Source organism: Halichoerus grypus, chromosome 8 (assembly GCF_964656455.1).
Source record: "Halichoerus grypus chromosome 8, mHalGry1.hap1.1, whole genome shotgun sequence".
NCBI lineage: Eukaryota > Metazoa > Chordata > Mammalia > Carnivora > Phocidae > Halichoerus > Halichoerus grypus.
The window spans coordinates 68,088,320-68,107,246 of NC_135719.1; the positions used below are offsets into that span (position 1 = coordinate 68,088,320).

Genomic DNA, 18,927 nt, shown 5'->3' on the forward strand with positions numbered 1-18,927 from the left:
TTTACATTAGCACCCGCACAATGAAATACTTAGGTTCAAGCCTTACAAAATATTTCCAAGATCTATATGAAGTACACTACAAAACTCCGATGAACAAAATCAAAGAACTAAATAAATGGACAGATATTCCATGTTTACAGATAGTCAAGATGTCAGTTCTTTCCACCTTGATCTATAAATTCAATGTACTCTCAATCAAAACCCTAGCAAGTTATTTTGTGGATACTGACAAAATGATTCTACAGTTTATAGAGAGAGGCAAAAAACACAGAATTACCAACACAATATTGAAGAAGAATGATGAAGTTGGAGGACTGACTACCCAATGTAAGACTTACTTTAAAGCTGTAATTGTTTTTAAAGAAATTGAAGCAGTAATCAAAAATCTCCCAACAAACAAAAGCCCAGGACCAGATGGCTTCCCAGGGGAATTCTAACAAACATTTAAAGAAGAATTAATACCTATTCTTCTGAAACTGTTCCAAAAAATAGAAACGGAAGGAAAACTTCCAAATTCGTTTTATGAGGCCACCATTATCTTGATCCCAAAACCAGACAAAGACCCCATCAAAAAGGAGAATTACAGACCAATATCCTTGATGAACATGGATGTAAAAATTCTCACAAAATACTAGCCAATAGGATCCAACAGTACATTAAAAGGATTATTCACCACGACCAAGTGGGATTTATCCCTGGGCTGCAAGGTTGGTTCAACATCCGCTAATCAATCAACGTGATACAATACATTAACAAAAGAAAGAACAAGAATCATATGATCCTCTCAATAGATGCAGAAAAAGCATTTGACAAACTACAGCATCCTTTCTTGATCAAAACTCTTCAGAGTATAGGAATAGAGGGTACATACCTCAATATCATAAAAGCCACCTATGAAAAACCCACAGCAAATATCATTCTCAATGGGGAAAAACTGAGAGCTTTCCCCCTAAGGTCAGGAACGCGGCAGGGATGTCCACTATCACCACTACTATTCAACATTGTACTAGAAGTCCTCGCCACAGCAATCAGACAACAAAAAGAAATCAAAGGCATCCAAATCAGCAAAGAAGAAGTCAAACTCTCACTTTTTGCAGACGCTATGATACTTTATGTGGAAAACCCAAAAGACTCCACCCCCAAACTGCTAGAACTCATACAGGAATTCAATAAAGTGGCAGGATATAATATCAATGCACAGAAATCAGTGGCATTCCTATACACCAACAACAAGACAGAAGAAAGAGAAATTAAGGAGTCAATCCCATTTACAATTGCACCCAAAACCATAAGATACCTAGGAATAAATCTAACCAAAGAGGCAAAGGATCTGTACTCAGAAAACTATAAAATACTCATGAAAGAAATTGAGGAAGACACAAAGAAATGGAAAAACGTTCCATGCTCATGGATTGGAAGAACAAATATTGTGAAGATGTCAATCCTACCTAGAGCAATCTAGGTAGATTCAATGCAATCCCCATCAAAATACCATCCACTTTCTTCAAAGAAATGGAACAAATAATCCTAAAATTTGTATGGAACCAGAAAAGACCCCGCATAGCCAGAGGAATGTTGAAAAAGAAAAGCAAAGCTGGCGGCATCACAATTCCGGACTTCCAGCTCTACTACAAAGCTGTCGTCATCAAGACAGTATGGTACTGGCACAAAAACAGACACATAGATCAATGGAACAGAATAGAGAGCCCAGAAATGGACCCTCAACTATATTGTCAACTAATCTTTGACAAAGCAGGAAAGAATGTCCAATGGAAAAAAGACAGTCTCTTCAACAAATGGTGTTGGGAAAATTGGACAGACACATGCAGAAGAATGAAACTGGACCATTTCCTTACACCACACACAAAAATAGACTCCAAATGGTTGAAAGACCTCAATGTGAGACAGGAGTCCATCAAAATCCTAAAGGAGAACACAGGCAGCAACCTCTTCGACCTCAGCCGCAGCGACTTCTTCCTAGAAACATCGCCAAAGGCAAGGGAAGCAAGGGCAAAAATGAACTATTGGGACTTCATCAAGATAAAAAGCTTTTGCAAAGCAAAGGAAACAGTCAACAAAACCAAAAGACAACTGACAGAATGGGAGAAGATATTTGCAAATGACATATCAGATAAAGGGCTAGTATCCAAAATCTATAAAGAACTCATCAAACTCAACACCAAAAGAACAAAGAATCCAATCAAGAAATGGGCAGAAGACATGAACAGACATTTTTCCAAAGAAGACATCCAAATGGCCAACAGACACATGAAAAAGTGTTCAATATCGCTCAGCATCAGGGAAATCCAAATCAAAACCTCAATGAGATACCACCTCACACCAGTCAGAATGGCTAAAATTAACAAGTCAGGAAATGACAGATGTTGGCGGGGATGCGGAGAAAGGGGAACCCTCCTACACTGTTGGTGGGAATGCAAGCTGGTGCAGCCACTCTGGAAAACAGTATGGAGGTTCCTCAAAAAGTTGAAAATAGAGCTACCATATGATCCAGCAATTGCACTACTGGGTATTTACCCCAAAGATACAAAAGTAGGGACCCGAAAGGCTACGTGCACCCCAATGTTTATAGCAGCAATGTCCACAATAGCCAAACTGTGGAAAGAGCCAAGATGTCCATCAACAGATGAATGGATAAAGAAGATGTGGTATATATACACAATGGAATATTATGCAGCCATCAAAAGGAATGAGATCTTGCCATTTGCAACGACGTGGATGGAACTGGAGGGTATTATGCTGAGCGAAATAAGTCAAACAGAGAAAGACATGTATCATATGACCTCACTGATATGAGGAATTCTTAATCTCAGGAAACAAACTGAGGGTTGCTGGAGTGGGGGGTGGGGTGGGAGGGATGGGGTGACTGGGTGATGGACACTGGGGAGGGTATGTGTTCTGGTAAGCGCTGTGAATTGTGCAAGACTGTTGAATCTCAGATCTGTACCTCTGAAACAAATAATGCAATATATGTTAAGAAAGAAAAAAAGAAGAAGAATGTAGCAGGAGGGGAAGAATGAAGCGGGGGGAAGTCGGAGGGGGAGAAGAACCATGAGAGACGATGGACTCTGAAAAACAAACTGAGGGTTCTAGAGGGGAGGGGGGTGGGAGGATGGGTTAGCCTGGTGATGGGTATTGAGGAGGGCACGTTCTGCATGGAGCACTGGGTGTTATGCACAAACAATGAATCATGGAACACTATATCTAAAACTAATGATGTAATGTATGGGGATTAACATAACAATAAAAAAATTAAAAAAAAAAAAGAGGGCACGTTCTGCATGGAGCACTGGGTGTTATACACAAACAATGAATCATGGAACACTACATCAAAAACTAATGATGTAATGTATGGTGATTAACATAACAATAAAAAATTAAAAGAAAAGCTTTAATTGTTTTTAAAGACAGTATTGTATTGATGAAAGAAAACACAAATCAATGGAATAGAACAGAGAGCCAGCTGATCTTAGACAAAAGAGCAAAGGCAAGATAATGAAGCAAAAATAATCTTTTCAACAAATGGATAACCACATCAAAAAAAAAAAAAATCTAGACACAGCCTTTAACCCCATCACAAAATTAACTCAAAAAAGATCACATATCTAATGTAAAATGCAGAACTATAAAACTTGTAGAAGACAATAAGAGATAACCTAGGTGACCTTGGGTATAGCAAAGGTTTTTTAAATAAAATACCAAAAACATAATCCATGAAAGAAACACGCAAGAAGTAAACTTCATTAAGATTAAAAACTTCTGCTCTGCAAAAGACACTACCAAGAGAATGAGAAGACAAGCCACAGACTGGGAGAAAATATCTGTACAAGACACATCTGATAAAGGACTGTTATCCAAAACATACAAAGAACTCTTAAAACTCAACAATAAAAATCAAACAACTTAATTTAAAAATGGGCCAAAGACCTTAACGACAGTTCACCAAAGTAATATATAGACAGCAATAAGCATATGAAAAGATGCTCTACATCATGTTATCAGAGAAATAGAAATTAAAAGAACAATGAGATACCAATACACACTTATTAGAATGGCCAAAATCCAGAACACTGACAACACCAAATGCTCGTGAAGATGTGAAACAACAGGTTTAAGATTACAGTTTCTTATTTACCATGGTAACCATTTTGCGTATTATAAATAACTCAACAATACATCATGGTGTAGGCATTGCAAACCAAATCTTTTACCTTTTGGATTCAGGAGGCTGCCTCTTCTTTATCATTTCACGGAGCCTTGCAGCTGACTGCAAAATACACAAAACATACATGTAAAGATACTACCTTATAAAATATTAAGTATGCTGCTTCATCGACACTAAACTAAGATCTATATAGGAAATAAAGATCCTTAAAATATGATACCTGCTCTTGGTAACAGACATGAGACAAATAAACCATCAATAATAAAGCAAGTAAAAATACCATCTAAAGGACTGGGGCACCTGGGTGGCTCAGCTGGTTAAGCATCAGACTTATCTGGGCTCAGGTCTTGACCTCAGGGTCATGAGTTCAAGCCCCACGCTGTACTGACATTCTGACAAGGTATCAGAAAGTACTGACATTCTGATACCTTGGACCAGGTTGCTAATGAGTTTACATGATTGAACATTAAACATTTAATCAAATATACTATTATAAATTAAAATGTTTAACTTCTACTACAGGCAATTCTACTTTGATATTCTCCAGAAAAGTTACATTACACTTCTATAAATCAAATCATAATTTCTGTTAACTAAAATCAAAATCATAGATACTTTGTCTAAATTTCTGATGAATTTTCAAATTTTAATGACTTAACAATATAATCCCTTATATTAAGTCACCCTCCGTTCCCTCAAGATGCAAACACATGCTGAATATTTGGGAATGTGTAATCAAAGAAATCAAGTAATTTTTAAATAAAGCCAAGGGCTTGTTACCGTTTGAAAGAAAGTATCACACACCCTCCTGAAGGGCTATCTCACACACAGTTTTACCCAGTGTGAAGACACAATGTAAATTACACATTTAGTTATAATAATTATAAAACACTAGCATACATCTGGCCATTTATCCTTTTTTTTTTGTTTAAGATTTTGAATTTATTATTATTATTGAAAGATTTTATTTATTTATTTGATAGAGAGAGTGCAAGCAAGGGGCACTGGCAGGCAGAGGAAGAAACAGGCTCTCTGCTGAGCAGGGAGCCTGATGTAGGGCTCGATCCCAACTGAGCCACCCAGGCACTCCTGGCCATTTATCCTTAAAGCTCCCTATATAAAGCATATTTCCACCTAGTCTCTAAGATTTTTCAAAAAAAGAGGGGCACCTGGGTGGCTCAGTCAGTTAAGCATCTGCCTTCAGTTCAGGTCATGATCCCAGGGTCCCTGTGTCTAGTTCTCTGCTCAGCAGGAAGTCTGCTTGTCCCTCTCCCTTTGTCCCTTTCCCCACCCCCACTTGTGCTCGCTCTCTCTCTCCCCCTCTCTAATAAATAAATAAATAAATCTTAGGGGGAAAAAAGGATTAAAAAAAAAAGCTTGTCCTCTCACTCCTCTACTACACATCCCTCAACCCATTCCTCCTACTTCTCCTTTATCCTTTAGAGGTAAAGCAACCACTTGGAACATACTCTGTTCCTCTGAATCCAAGACAACCATTCATAAGACACCATTATCTTATGCACCAACAAAAGGGAGGAAAAGCTGCCAGTTACAGTTTCAAGATGTAAATTTCAAAAACATTAAAATGAAAAAAAGTCTTAGAATCAATAAAATATGGTAACCTCCTCCTATTAAATGCAAAACTCAGTCCTAATTTTACCCTCCCTTATCTGATGTTTGAAACCTGATACTATGAGTATTTTATTGACCTACGGGCAAGAGGAATGGCATCTTGCTCTTAACTAGAAATTCCACACAAACCTCAGACAACTGAAGAGAAGCAAAAAAGTTTGCATTTTCTGATATATTCTTCAGTCTCTTCCTTTCGTACGATGACAATCCTGAAAATTCATCCTATGAAATTACACCAAAAAAATTGTTACTTTGCATGATCCACAGCAAAGGCACCTCATAAAACTAGGTGTTGAATTCTCAAATATATACTTTCCTTCAAATTGCATCTGCTTTATTCATTACACGCTATCTTACCAAATGGCACACATTGGATGTGCACTGGATACTGAGTGTAAGAGTTTGAATTTGGGATAACCACAAGGTGTCTACATGACTTCCCAATTAAATAACAAGTGACATATCAGAAGTCTAGTAGTGTAACCTAATAGCAAATTATTTTCTACTGATCATTAATTCACCATTACTCACAGTTATCTTTTTATTAAACAAAAGAGAAAGAAATGTGTGACAGAAAATTTTAAATTCATTCAAAGAGTTAAGGAAATTTAGATAAAAGAACAACAACAACAACAAAAAGATAAAGGCACAGGCAGAAAAGACAATAAAACCAGAGAATCAAGCTTGGAGGTCCAATATCCAACTAATAGTTACAGGGGTAAAAAGAGGAGCAGAGAAAATGAAGGAGAAAGTTTTTAGAGAAATAATATAAGAAAGTTTCTTGAAACTAAAGACATGAGTTTCCAGATTAAAAGGGCCCAATGAGTACGCAGCACAACAAATGAAAAAAGACCAAAGCTTACACAAATCACAAAATTTCTTTTTTTTTTTTTTTTTTTTTTTAAAGATTTTATTTATTTATTTGAAAGAGAGAGAGAGAGCACATGAGAGGGGGGAGGGTCAGAGGGAGAAGCAGACTCCCTGCTGAGCAGGGAGCCCGATGCGGGACTCGATCCTGGGACTCCAGGATCATGACCTGAGCCGGAGGCAGTCGCTTAACCAACTGAGCCACCCAGGCGCCCTCTTTTTTTTTTTTTTAAAGATTTTATTCCTTTATTCATAAGAGACAGAGAGAGAGAGGCAGAGGGAGAAGCAGGCTCCCCGCTGAGCAGGGAGCCCGGTGCGGGACTCGATCCCAGGACCCTGGGATCATGACCTGAGCCGAAGGCAGACGCCTAACCATCTGAGCCACCCAGGCGCCCCTAAATCACAAAATTTCTTAACACCTGAGATAAGTGAGGTTAAAAAAAAAGTCTGTCAATAAGGGAAAAAGATCACGAAGAAGCAAGAATCAGAATGACATTTCTCAATACTGAGGGGAGCTGGAAGACAATGAAAGAGTATATTTAAAACTTTAAGGAAAAATTATTTTCAACTTACAATTCTAAATCAATTAAGCCATCAATCAAATGTACAGCATAAAGACTTTGTCAGATACATAATATCTGTATGTACACAAAATGTACATACATACATTTTGGTGAAGTGCAGCTTAGAGCTTCCTGAGAAAAGGTGTAGGAGAGGAGTAAAAAGAGGAGCAGAGAAAATGGAGGAGAAAGTTATTAGTGTACACCTTTTCTCGGGAAGCTCTAAGCTGCATTTCACCAAAATAAGAGAATAAACTAAAAAAAAGAGATCCAAGACGTACCTAGGGTACAGAAGTTCCAGCATAGGAATGATAAAAGATCAAAGAAATTCAAAGGAAAATGGTAAAAGGAAGGCCAAGAAAGCGTTAAACAGTCCAGAATGAAATAGGAAGATGTAGGTGCTCAGGAAATGTTTCATGGAAAAAAAAAATATATATATATATATATTTTTATATATGAAGCCATAAAAACTCTTTGTTACAACTCTACTAGAGCTTGGGCTATACTTAGTAAAGATGTGAGAAGAGAAAGGAGTGGGTGTCACATGCGTATAAGGTGTAGCATGAATGAAACAAGTCTTCACCTTCCATATTAAATCAATAGATAATACGGAAGGGATAAAAGCTAAAAAAGTTGAAAGTATAATCAGTCTATTGGGCAGCGGCAATCACAAACAGAGAAGTAGGTGGCAGAAAACTGCTGGATGTTTTGATTTGCTTCTGAGTATATATGTATGTACATATGGAATTACCTTTGTGTGCGTGTGTGTATATATATGTGTGTGTGTGTGTGAATTATATGACTTAAATGTGGATGTACATGTATTACTTTGACCAAAATAAAAATTTTCCTCACACACACAAAATAATAGTGGCAGCAAAAGTGAAAGTTTATTGTGTCACTGCCTTTACAACTGCTTTTCAAGGAAAAACATCACCACCATCATCAAGGATTTCGTAAGATTCTATTTCAAAATCAAAGAAACAAATTTAAATGATTCTAATTACCACAGACACAATTAAGAAAATTAAGAAAGGGTGCCTGGGTGGCTCAGTTGGTTAAGCGACTGCCTTCGGCTCAGGTCATGATCCTGGAGTCCCTGGATCGAGTCCCGCATCGGGCTCCCTGCTCTGCAGAGAGTCTGCTTCTCCCTCTGACCCTCCCCCCTCTCATGTGCTCTCTCTCATTCTCTCTCTCTCAAATAAATAAATAAAATCTTAAAAAAAAAAGAAAAAAGAAAATTAAGAAAAATAATAGGTATCTTTAAGTGGTATGTTTAATTCAAACTATTCTTATCCATCACCCACCTGTCAAAAACTTGCAACATTTAACAGGAAGACCAAGCAAACATTAGAAAAAGTGGACTCTCAAAATAAACATATGTAGGAAATAAACATTTTTTTAAAACTTCACTATCTTCAGAAACACTTAAGAAGTTACTGTATCCATAAAACAAAGGGTGATATGTTTTTTAAAAAAATCAAAGAACTTGAATTAAAAACATGCTTGATGCCAAAAATTCACAAACTATATGAATCCATTTACATAATATTCTCAAAATGACAAAATTGTAGAGACAAAAAAAAAAAAAAAAAAATTAGCACTTGCCAGGGGCTTAAGAGGGTGAAAGGGAGGGCTACAGGCCTAATACAAAGAAATAGCCTGGGGTGCCTGGATGGCTCAGTCCGTAGAGCATGCAACTCTTGATCTCAAGGTGGTGAGTTCAAACCCCACAATGGACCCTACTTAAAATAAATTTAAAAAAACAAAGAGCCCAAGGGAAATTTTTGTGGAGATGGAATAGTTCTGTATCTTCATTGTAATGATACAGAATTATACGCATACCTTGTATGATGTGAATTTCCCCGTTTTGATACTGTGATATATAAGATGTACCCACTGGGAAAAACTGGGTGAAGGCTACATGATACCTCTCTGTACTATTTCTGCAAATTGTTATGCATCTATAATTACTTGAGAGAAAAGTTTTTTGAAAATAGATGTTTCTCACAGCTAACATTATACTTAATGGTGAAAGACTGAAAGCTTTTCCCCTAAAGCTAAGGAACAAGAAAATATGTCTACTTTTGCTACTTCTATTAAACACTGTACTGGAGATTCTAGGACAATTAGGACAGGACGATTGGGAAAAAATAATATTAAAAAACATCCAGATTGAAAAGAAAAAAATAAAACTATCTTTATTGCCAAAACATGATCTTATATATAGAAAATGCTTAAGAATTCACACAAAAAACTAATAAGCAACCTCAGCAAAGTTGCAAGATATAAGATCAATATACAAAAATCAGTTATATGTCTATACACTAACAATGAACAATCAGAAAATGATTTTAAGAAAACAACACCATGCATAATAGCAGAGCTCTGTCAGTTGAGCGTCTGACTCTTGATTTTGGCTCAGGTTATGATCTCAGTTATGAAAGATCGAGCCCTGCGTCCAGCTCTGTGCTCCGCATGGCCTCTGCTTAAGATTCTCTCTCTCCCTCTGCCACTCCACCTCCCCCACTCATGTGGGTGCGCTTTCTCTCCCTCTCAAAAAAAATTAAACTTAAATTAACAACTTTTGGGGTGCCTGAGTGGCTCAGTTGGTAAAGCGTCCACCTTCAGCTCCGGTCATGATCCTGGGGTACTGGGATCGAGCCCCACATTGGGCTCCCTGCTCAGTGGGGAGTCTGCTTCTCCCTCTTCCTCTGCCTCTCCCTCCGCTTGTGCTCTCTTTCTTGCTCTCTCATGCACTCTCTCAAATAAATAAATAAAATCTTAAAAAAATAAAATCAATAACAACTTTTGTTATGTCAAAGGACATTATCAAGAACATGAAAATAAAGTACAAAAAAACGGGAAAAAATACTTGCAAGTGATATATCTAATAAGGGTCTAGTGTCCAGAATATATAAAGAACTCTTATAATTCAAAACAAAATGACAATTTAATTTTTCAAATGGCAAAGGACTAGAAAAGCTATTTCTCCAAAGCACAAATGGCCAATAAGTACATGTAAAAACACTCAACAAGGGGCGCCTGGGTGGCTCAGTCGTTAAGTGTCTGCCTTCAGCTCAGGTCATGATCCCAGGGTCCTGGGTTCAAGCCCTGCATCGGGCTCCCTGCTCCACGGGAAGCCTGCTTCTCTTTCTCCCACTACCCCTGCTTGTGTTCCCTCTCTAGCTGTGTCTCTGTCAAATAAATAAATAAAATCTTTAAAAAAATAAAAATAAAAACACTCAACATTACTGATTAGAAAAATGCAAATCAAAACCACAATGAGACACTACATCACATCCACTAGAATGGCTATAATCAAAAAGACAAGGAGCACCTGGCTGACTCTACTGGTAGAGCATGCAGCTCTTGATATCAGGGTTGTGAGTTCAAGCCCCTCATTGGCCCTAGAATTTACTTAATAAAAAAAAAAAATTGGGGGTGGGGGTGCCTGGGTGACTCAGTGGGTTAAGCATCTGACTCTTTTTTTTTTTTTTAAAGATTTTTATTTATTTATTTGAGAGAGAGAGAATGAAGAGAAAGAGAGCATGAGAGGGGGGAGGGTGAGAGGGAGAAGCAGACTCCCCGCCGAGGAGGGAGCCCGATGCGAGACTAGATTCCGGGACTCTAGGATCATGACATGAGCTGAATGCAGTCGCTTAACCAACTGAGCCACCCAGGCACCCAGGCGTCTGACTCTTGATTTCAGCTCAGGCTCTTAGGGTTGTGAGATTGAGCCCGGGTCTGGCTCCATGTTGGGCATGGAGCCTGCTTAAGATTCTCTTTCTCCCTCTCTCTCTGCCCCTAGCCCCTCCAAAAAAAATTTTTTAATTAAAAAAAAAAGATGAATAATTAAAATATTATGTTACATGAAATAAGCCAGTCACAAAAACACAAATACCATGAATCCACTTTTATGAGGTACCTATACTAGTCAAATTCAAAGAGACACAAAGTAGAATGGTAGTTGCCAGAGGATGGCAGTAGGAGGGAAATGGGGAGTTATTCAATGGGATAGTGTTTCAGTTTTTCAAAATGAAAGGATTTCTGGAGACTGACTGCACAACAACATAAATAAACAACATAAAGTACTACATTGTACCTTTAAAAATGGTTAAGGTGCTAAATTTTATATTGTGTATTTTACAATCAATTTTTTTTTAATTTTTAGGAAAGATAAATAACAAGTGTTGGCAAGGGTGTAAAGAAAGTAGACTCTTCATGCATTGCTGCTGGTATGTAAAAATCGTGCAGCCAGTCTGGTAAACAATTTGACAGTTTCTCAATAAGTTAAACACAGTTGACCATATGACCCAGCAATTTCACTCCTAGGTATATACCCAAAAGAATGGAAAATATTTGTTCAGCAAAAACTCATAAACAAAAGCTTGTGGCAGCACTATTCATAATAGTAAAAAGTGGGAACAACCCAAATGTTCATCATCTGATGAATGGATAAACAAAATATGGTATATCCATACAATGGAATATTATTCAGCCATAAAAAGGAATCAAGTACCAATACACACTACACAACATGAATGAACCCTGAAAACATTATGCTAAGTCAAAGAAGCCAGATGCAAGAAGCTACATATTATATGATTTCATTTGTATGAAATGTCCAGAATAGGCAAATCTATAGAGAAAGAAAGTAGATTAGTGGTTTCCAGGGCTGGGTTAGGGAGGTGGAGGAGTTGGTAGTCACTACTAATGGGTACGGATTTCTTTTCATAGTGAAAGAAATGTTCTGAAACTGGATAGTGGTGATGATTGTACAATCTTGTATATATACTAAAAACTACTGAACTGTACACTTTTTAATAGTAAAGTTTATGTTATGTAAATTATATCTCAATAAAAAAATAAACATATGCCTGATGACAGAAACCAGATATATGCATAGTCTCAAAGTATCTCCCTCAAAATATTTAGTAATTACCAAGGGAAAAATGTTGTTTCCATTGGAGAATCCTGACAAACACCACCTAAGCCAAGTGACCCAGGTCAACATTACCAGTAAAACATATCAATATCAAGTACACCCTGATATGATGCACTGAGGAGGGTACATTCACTTCTGTGGTACCCTGCCCAAAAAATGCAAAACCTTAATCTAATTATGAGAAAATAGCAGACAAACCCAAATTGAGGAACATTACACAAAATAACTTTTCAGTACTCTTCAAAAGTGCCAAGGTCATGAAAGATTGAAGAACTGTCACAGACTGGAGTAGACTACAGAAACATGGCTATTAAATGCACTGTGCAGGGCGCCTGGGTGGCTCAGTTGGTTAAGCGACTGCCTTCGGCTCAGGTCATGATCCTGGAGTCCCTGGATCGAGTCCCGCATCGGGCTCCCTGCTCAGCGAGGAGCCTGCTTCTCCCTCTGACCCTCCCCCCTCTCATGTACTCTCTCTCATTCTCACCCTCTCAAATAAATAAATAAATCTTAAATGCACTGTGCAATCCTAGACTGGCTACTGGAACAGAAGGGCATTAGTAAACAAAAAAAAAACAAAAACTGGTGAAATCCTAATAAATTCTGTACTTTAGTTAATATTATTGTAGCAAGGTTAATTTCTTAGTTTGATAAGTGTTCTACAGTTATGTAGGTGACATTAACACAAGAGGAAGCCAGGTGAAAGAAATATCAAAATCCTCTGTACCATTTTTGCAACTCTTCTGTAAGCCCAAAATGTTCTCAAAACTTAAAATAAATTTGTGAGGAGCGCCTGGGTGGCTCAGTCATTAAGCGCCTGCCTTCGGCTCAGGTCATGATCCCAGGGTCCTGGGATTGAGCCCCGCATCGGGCTCCCTGCTCAGCAGGAAGTCTGCTCCTTCCTTTCTCACTCCCCCTGCTGTGTTCCCTCTCTCGCTGTCTCCTTCTCTCTGTCAAATAAATAAATAAGATCTTTAAAAAAAGAAAGAAATGCTTTGTGAAGTTAAAATATTTTGTTTAATTTAAAGATTTTTATTTATTTGTCAGAGAGATAGAGAGAGAGAATGCAAGAGAGAGCACAAGCAGCGGGGAGCATCAGGAGAATGGTGAAGCAGGCTCCCTGCTGAGCAAGGCCTGATGGGGGAACTCCATCCCAGGACCCTGGGATCATGACCTGAGCTGAAGGCAGATGCTTAACCAACTGGCACCCAGGCGTCCCTGTGAAGTTAAATATTTAATAAAAATGCTGAGAGAGAAAATTTAGCAAGTTTCCCAGAAAATAGAATAAATTTTTTAAGATTTATTTATTCATTTTAGAGAGAGAGTGCAAATGGGGGGAGGGTCAGAGGGAGAGAATCTCAAGCAGACTCCCCACTAATCACAGAGCCCCACTGCTGGGCTCAATCACCCCACCCGTGAGATCATGACCTGAGCCGAAACCAAGAGTCGGATGCTTTAACTGCCTGAGCCACCCAGGCGCCCCTAAAATTCTTGACTTACAGGTCAAGACACTTGTCTGTGATGTGACAAAAGCCTTCCCTCATTTGGGGAAGAAATAAGCTTATAAATAAAATATTGTTTCTAAAGCATGGTACCATAAAGCCTTAGTCATTTTGCTCCAAAAAGATAATTAATGAAAAGGAAAAGAATGAAATGTCCTATAAAAATGTTAGATCTTGGGACGGCTGGGTGGCTTAGTTGGTTAAGCATCTGCCTTCGGCTCAGGTCATGTTCCTGGGATCCTAGGATCAAGTCCTGCATCTGGCTCCTTGCTAAGCAGGGAGTCTGCTTCTCCCTCTGTCTGCCGCTCCCCCTGCTTGTGCTCTCTCTCTCTGACAAATTAATAAATAAAATCTTTAAAAAAACAAAAACAAAAAAAGGATGCTAGATCTTTCAGTTTGTCCTACTTAAATATATGCTGGGCATGTCTGACTCTGCTTGATTAGCTTCAGTATTTACTCTTAATGTTCTAATTTCTGACCCTATTTTCTTAGATCAAGCTAAAATCTCAATAGATGAATGGACAGAGAAGATCTGGGGAGTGCCTGGCTGGCTCAGTCAGTACAGTGTATGACTCTTGATCTTGGGGTTTAAGTTTGAGGCCCACATTGGGTATAGAGATTACTTAAAAATAAAAAAAAATCTTAAAGAAAAAGGTGCGGTATATATATATTCATATATACACCCATATATATATATATACATACACACACACACACACACACACACACACACACACAGGAATATTATTCAGCCATGAAAAAGAATGAAATCTTGCCATTTGCAACAACATGGATGGAGCTAGAGAGTATAATGCTAAGCAAAATCAGTCAGAGAAAGGTAAGTACCATATGATTTCACTCATGTGGAAGTTAAGAAACAAAACAAATGAGCAAAGGAAAAAGAGAAGAAAAAAACCAAGAAACAGATTCTTAACTATAGAGAACAGATGGTTGCCAGAGAGGAGGTGGGTGGGGGGATGGGTGAAATAGGTGAAGGGGATTAAGAGTACACTTATCATGATGAACACTGAGTGGTATATAGAATTGTTGAATCACTATATCGTACACCTAAAACTAATATAACATTGTATGTTAACAGAAATTAAAAAACAATTTTTTAAAATTTTAAAATAAATTTAAAAAAATAAAATCTACTTCCCACTAGCCTCATATACTCAGAATCTTATAGTCGAAGAGGCCAAAGAGATAACTGAATCCAGTGGTTCTCAAAATGACATCCCAGACCAACAGCACCAGCATCTCTAGGAAACTGTGTTGGACATGCCAATTCTTTACCCCACTCCAAAACTTCTCGAAAATCAGAAACTCTGGTGGTAGAGTCCTGCAATGGAGTTTTAACAGCCCTCCAGGAAATTCTGATACAGGCTATAGTTTGAGAAGCAATGATCTTATCCAATCCCCTCACTGTCGAGTGATTTGCTTAAAAACACAAGGTTTCTTAGAAGCAGCCACATCTAAAACCTAGGCTTTCAACCCCCCAGTCCAATGCACTAATGACAGACCCACGATGTCCCACCAGAGGTCCTAGTTCTTACCTCTTGAGACAGTAAAGCATAAACTGAATTCCTATTTCAAAAGAACACCACCACAATTATCCTATCTCCCTTTCCCCTATCATCATTTTCTGTTCCATTAACTTTTGACATGTGGTATGGTTTTATCTTGTCTTGCACAAAATCTGTCACTTTCAATGAAGTACAACATTCCTGAAAGGCAACAGAAGTCTAAAAATTAGATGCTTAATTCCTTAAACTGATTCAAACTATTATTTTCAATACATGTTTCTCATGTATCTTCTCTACTCCATCATTTTTCTCCTTTTTGTAGAGGAAATATTATTCAGCTATATTAATCAATTGATGACTTTCCTACCCTCATATCAAGGGTCACTCAAATGCCATATGTCCCACAGGCCAACTTCTTCTGGCATATTGTGCATAAATATGTAAAGGTGAGCAAGACACCATAAATAGTAAGTAGACCCAAAAATATCTGCAATAAACTGAGAGGAAGAAAAAGGGAAACAGAATGAAGATTAAGTCAATCCTCTCCTTGACAAATCAAAACCAAGAGTAAAATTAACCAAGGAAGTTGTGTTCAACATTTAAAAAATAAAATTTCAATTAAACATACATAAACCCTGGATACCCTTAGCTTATCAGAACTTCAAATTTTAAAATAAGAAAAATTTGAATAAGCTAGTAATTAAATTCTTACCAGGCCTGGTGTGGTATCTTCATCACTGTCTAGATCCTGACTGCTTTCCGTATCAACACTGAGAATCACTGTATCCGAAGTGCTCTTGTGTTGTCGCTTGTTACTTTCAGTATAAACATCTAAGGATGATTTTTGCAGAGTAGATTCTGCCTTGGAAGACGTGCCTTCCATCCTTGGAGTTAAAAGCCTTCTGCAAGTTTTCCTTATTTCGGTCTTCTTACATTTCTTACATGCAACTTCATTGTTAGAATTCTTATCCAATAGGGATTTGGAGTGCTTAATTTGGTCTGGCTTGTAATTACTGAGTGAAAAGGGAACAAGATAAACCTTAGGTGTTTTTCCTAAAACTGTAGTCTGTACTGGTCTCAGAGATACACAAGTGATGTTTTGATTTTCTTTATATTCATTCACCTATTCAGGTCAATAAAAGAAAAGAGAGCATTAGAATCCCAGATCCTATGCCTTTTCTTACAGGTCTGTGTAAATAAATCCAAAGTGATAGCCTGTAATGAAACTTTTTTCCTCACCAAAATCTAGATACCTAACTCATTAACCTAAATTTAATTATTTATTATACTGGGTGCATTATTTTACCCATGACTCGGCAAACCAGTAATAATGTAATAATAATAATTACATTTGTAACTGAGGAGACTACCCCAACTGTCACCTTCTGAGTAACTGGAATTGTCTCCAGAGTGGGAAGCCGACAATAACTGCCCCAAAGGCAAATGCAGAGTCCCTGATCCCATCCTGTCCCTATTTCTAGGGTTACTAATAACCTTCCCCAACGCTGAAGGCCGAGTTTCCACAGAGGAAAATAGGGGGCCGGGATCCCCGATTATCTTTTGAAACAACACCCCCGAAAAACCCGTTAAGCTGAGAGATGCCTCAAGGAGCGGAAACTAGTTCCGGAATGTGGAGGTGGTGGGTGCCAAGTCTTCGTGCCCTCTCGGGCCTGGTCCCGGCAATGCCTCACGAACACTGAGGCAGGAGCGCACCCGAAAGCAACAAGCCGTTGCTCACCTTCATCTGGAGTCGCTGTCTGGAGCCCACCTTCTCCTCACTGCCCGCGCGCGACCCCGACATCTTTCGGCGGCTTAGCAGCTGGCGTCTTCCCGCCAAGATTGCGGCGGGAGGCGCGGGGAGGGGGAAGGGGAGGAGCAGCGGGACTGAGGCGGGGCCTGGCGGGCGGCTCTGAACGGCTCTGACGCCAGCGGGCCGGAGGGGGAGGGGCACGCAGACGTTACGGTCGTCTCGGTACGCGTCAAGCTCACCAGCCTCACCCCATACTGAAATTCTTGTAATTGGAACGAATACACATTTTTACCTTAGATCCCAGTATTTTTTTGATGCTGCTGATGCCAGTATCTCGCTTTGAAAAACACTGGCGCTTCTGCTGAGAAAAAACCACCTTGCCTTGCAATGTGAGCCTGGAAAAGATTCAGACGCACTTAGATGCCATATGAATAGAGAAGCTAGAAAATCGAAATCAACAGGCAGCCTTTACTTGGGCCCCCCGGTTCCTTATAACCCCACCACCAGGAAATTACGCTCTATGGCTACCACATTACCTTCTTCCTAGAAGGGAAGCATTTTTATTTTTTTCAAGAGCTGATAACTTAAGCTGGTTTAAATTTCACCTCATCATCTGCCCACCAGTTAACTAAGATCCTAATGATGACCTTACAAAGCCCAAAGGCTGGGGAAAAGTTGTGAATCAAATCATTTTTGTACACAAAGTAACAAATAAGATTTTAGTGCTCTGTATTTCTTACAGTCACAGCCATATTAACCTTTCTTTTTGTTTCTATTCTCTGGGTTGCCCTAAGTCAAAACAATTGTTTTCCCATCATGTACTCCCTCTGGACAGCATGGTTTTGGAGCTGTTAAATTCAAAACATAAATTTCTACCTACTCTGTTTTTAAGATCCTTTTCTTTCTAGCCCAAAACTGTTTCCCTGGCATGGGTCCTCCATTGTTCCTTGCTCAAGACTTGCCCAATTCTATTTCCTCTCCCAGCCTAGACCCTTACAACACAGGTGAAATAATTTGAGAACTAATCCTATTAACAGTAACATCAGGGCCCTCCATGATCTGATTCTTGCCAAACTTTCACCACTCCTTGACTCAAAAATTACTGATAAAATCAAACTTTTCAGTGTTTAATATATACCATGCTATTTCTGGACTTCAAGACTTTTTTCATGCTGTCCCATCTCTCCCTGCCACAACACTTACGAAATCCTTTCTATGGTCAAATGTGTTCCGACTTCCAATAAGTCAGTATTTTTTTTTTTTTTACAAACCCAGCTCGTAAATTGTGATTGCTTCCGTTACCAAGCCCTAGAAGACTTCCTAAGTAAAATTCAAGCCTTTAAACAATATTCCATACTCCTTAGAGAGCTAAGGCCAGTAAACACAGCAAGTGCTTAATAATTACTCGTGTACTTCTATAGAAACACTGTCTAGCCAGGAATGTTTTAATAGACGGTCTTGAGAAACTAAAAAAACTGGAAAGCCAAAAAGTACACTGTTCTGACTTCAGGCATTACTCCAAGACCCTTGGGGGATTTTTTTTTTTCATGGCAATAGCCTAAATCACCACCAGCTGCCCTCGCGTGATGACCAAAAAATACCTCACCACAACCCACTCAGCCTCATCAACTGAGCTAATCAGGTGCTGTTAGCAGGACTTCTATTCTCATTAAACTCCAATTCTGAGCTTTCAACAGTCTGGACAAACTGCCCTTCACTATCTGCTCAATTCCTTATTCATCACTATCCCATTTTCCTCGGGTTCAAACCAAGGTAACAAAAGAAACCCGTAATTCGGACCTGCCTCGCCACAGGATTTTAGCAGCAAAGCCCAATGGGAAGCAATTTCACGCCAGAAGCGACGTCCAAACACTGCGAGACGGAAGACGCTAGAGCCGCCTACGAACATGCGCAGTAACAGACTCGACGTCCACAATCCCAGAATTCTCTGGTCGATTATTT

The 18,927-nt window shown here is 38.8% G+C and overlaps 1 protein-coding gene across 6 annotated transcripts in view; it reads right to left on the reverse strand.

Moving 5' to 3' along the window:
* Positions 1 to 18,925, reverse strand: part of WDR76 (WD repeat domain 76) — a 58,000-nt gene extending 39,075 nt beyond the window's left edge. For 2 of the 6 annotated variants that reach the window (XM_036119983.2, XM_036119985.2), the window contains exons 1-5: positions 18,766 to 18,925; positions 17,258 to 17,360; positions 15,928 to 16,228; positions 5,945 to 6,037; positions 4,230 to 4,285 (exon numbers count right to left, since the gene is read on the reverse strand). In XM_036119983.2, coding sequence (XP_035975876.1) covers positions 4,230 to 4,285; positions 5,945 to 6,037; positions 15,928 to 16,228; positions 17,258 to 17,360; positions 18,766 to 18,874 — 662 coding nt within the window. In that variant the 5' untranslated portion in view covers positions 18,875 to 18,925. The other 4 variants (XM_078079426.1, XM_078079425.1, XM_036119982.2 and 1 more) reach the window with 4 other exon arrangements.
* Between the last annotated feature and the right edge of the window lie 2 nt (positions 18,926 to 18,927).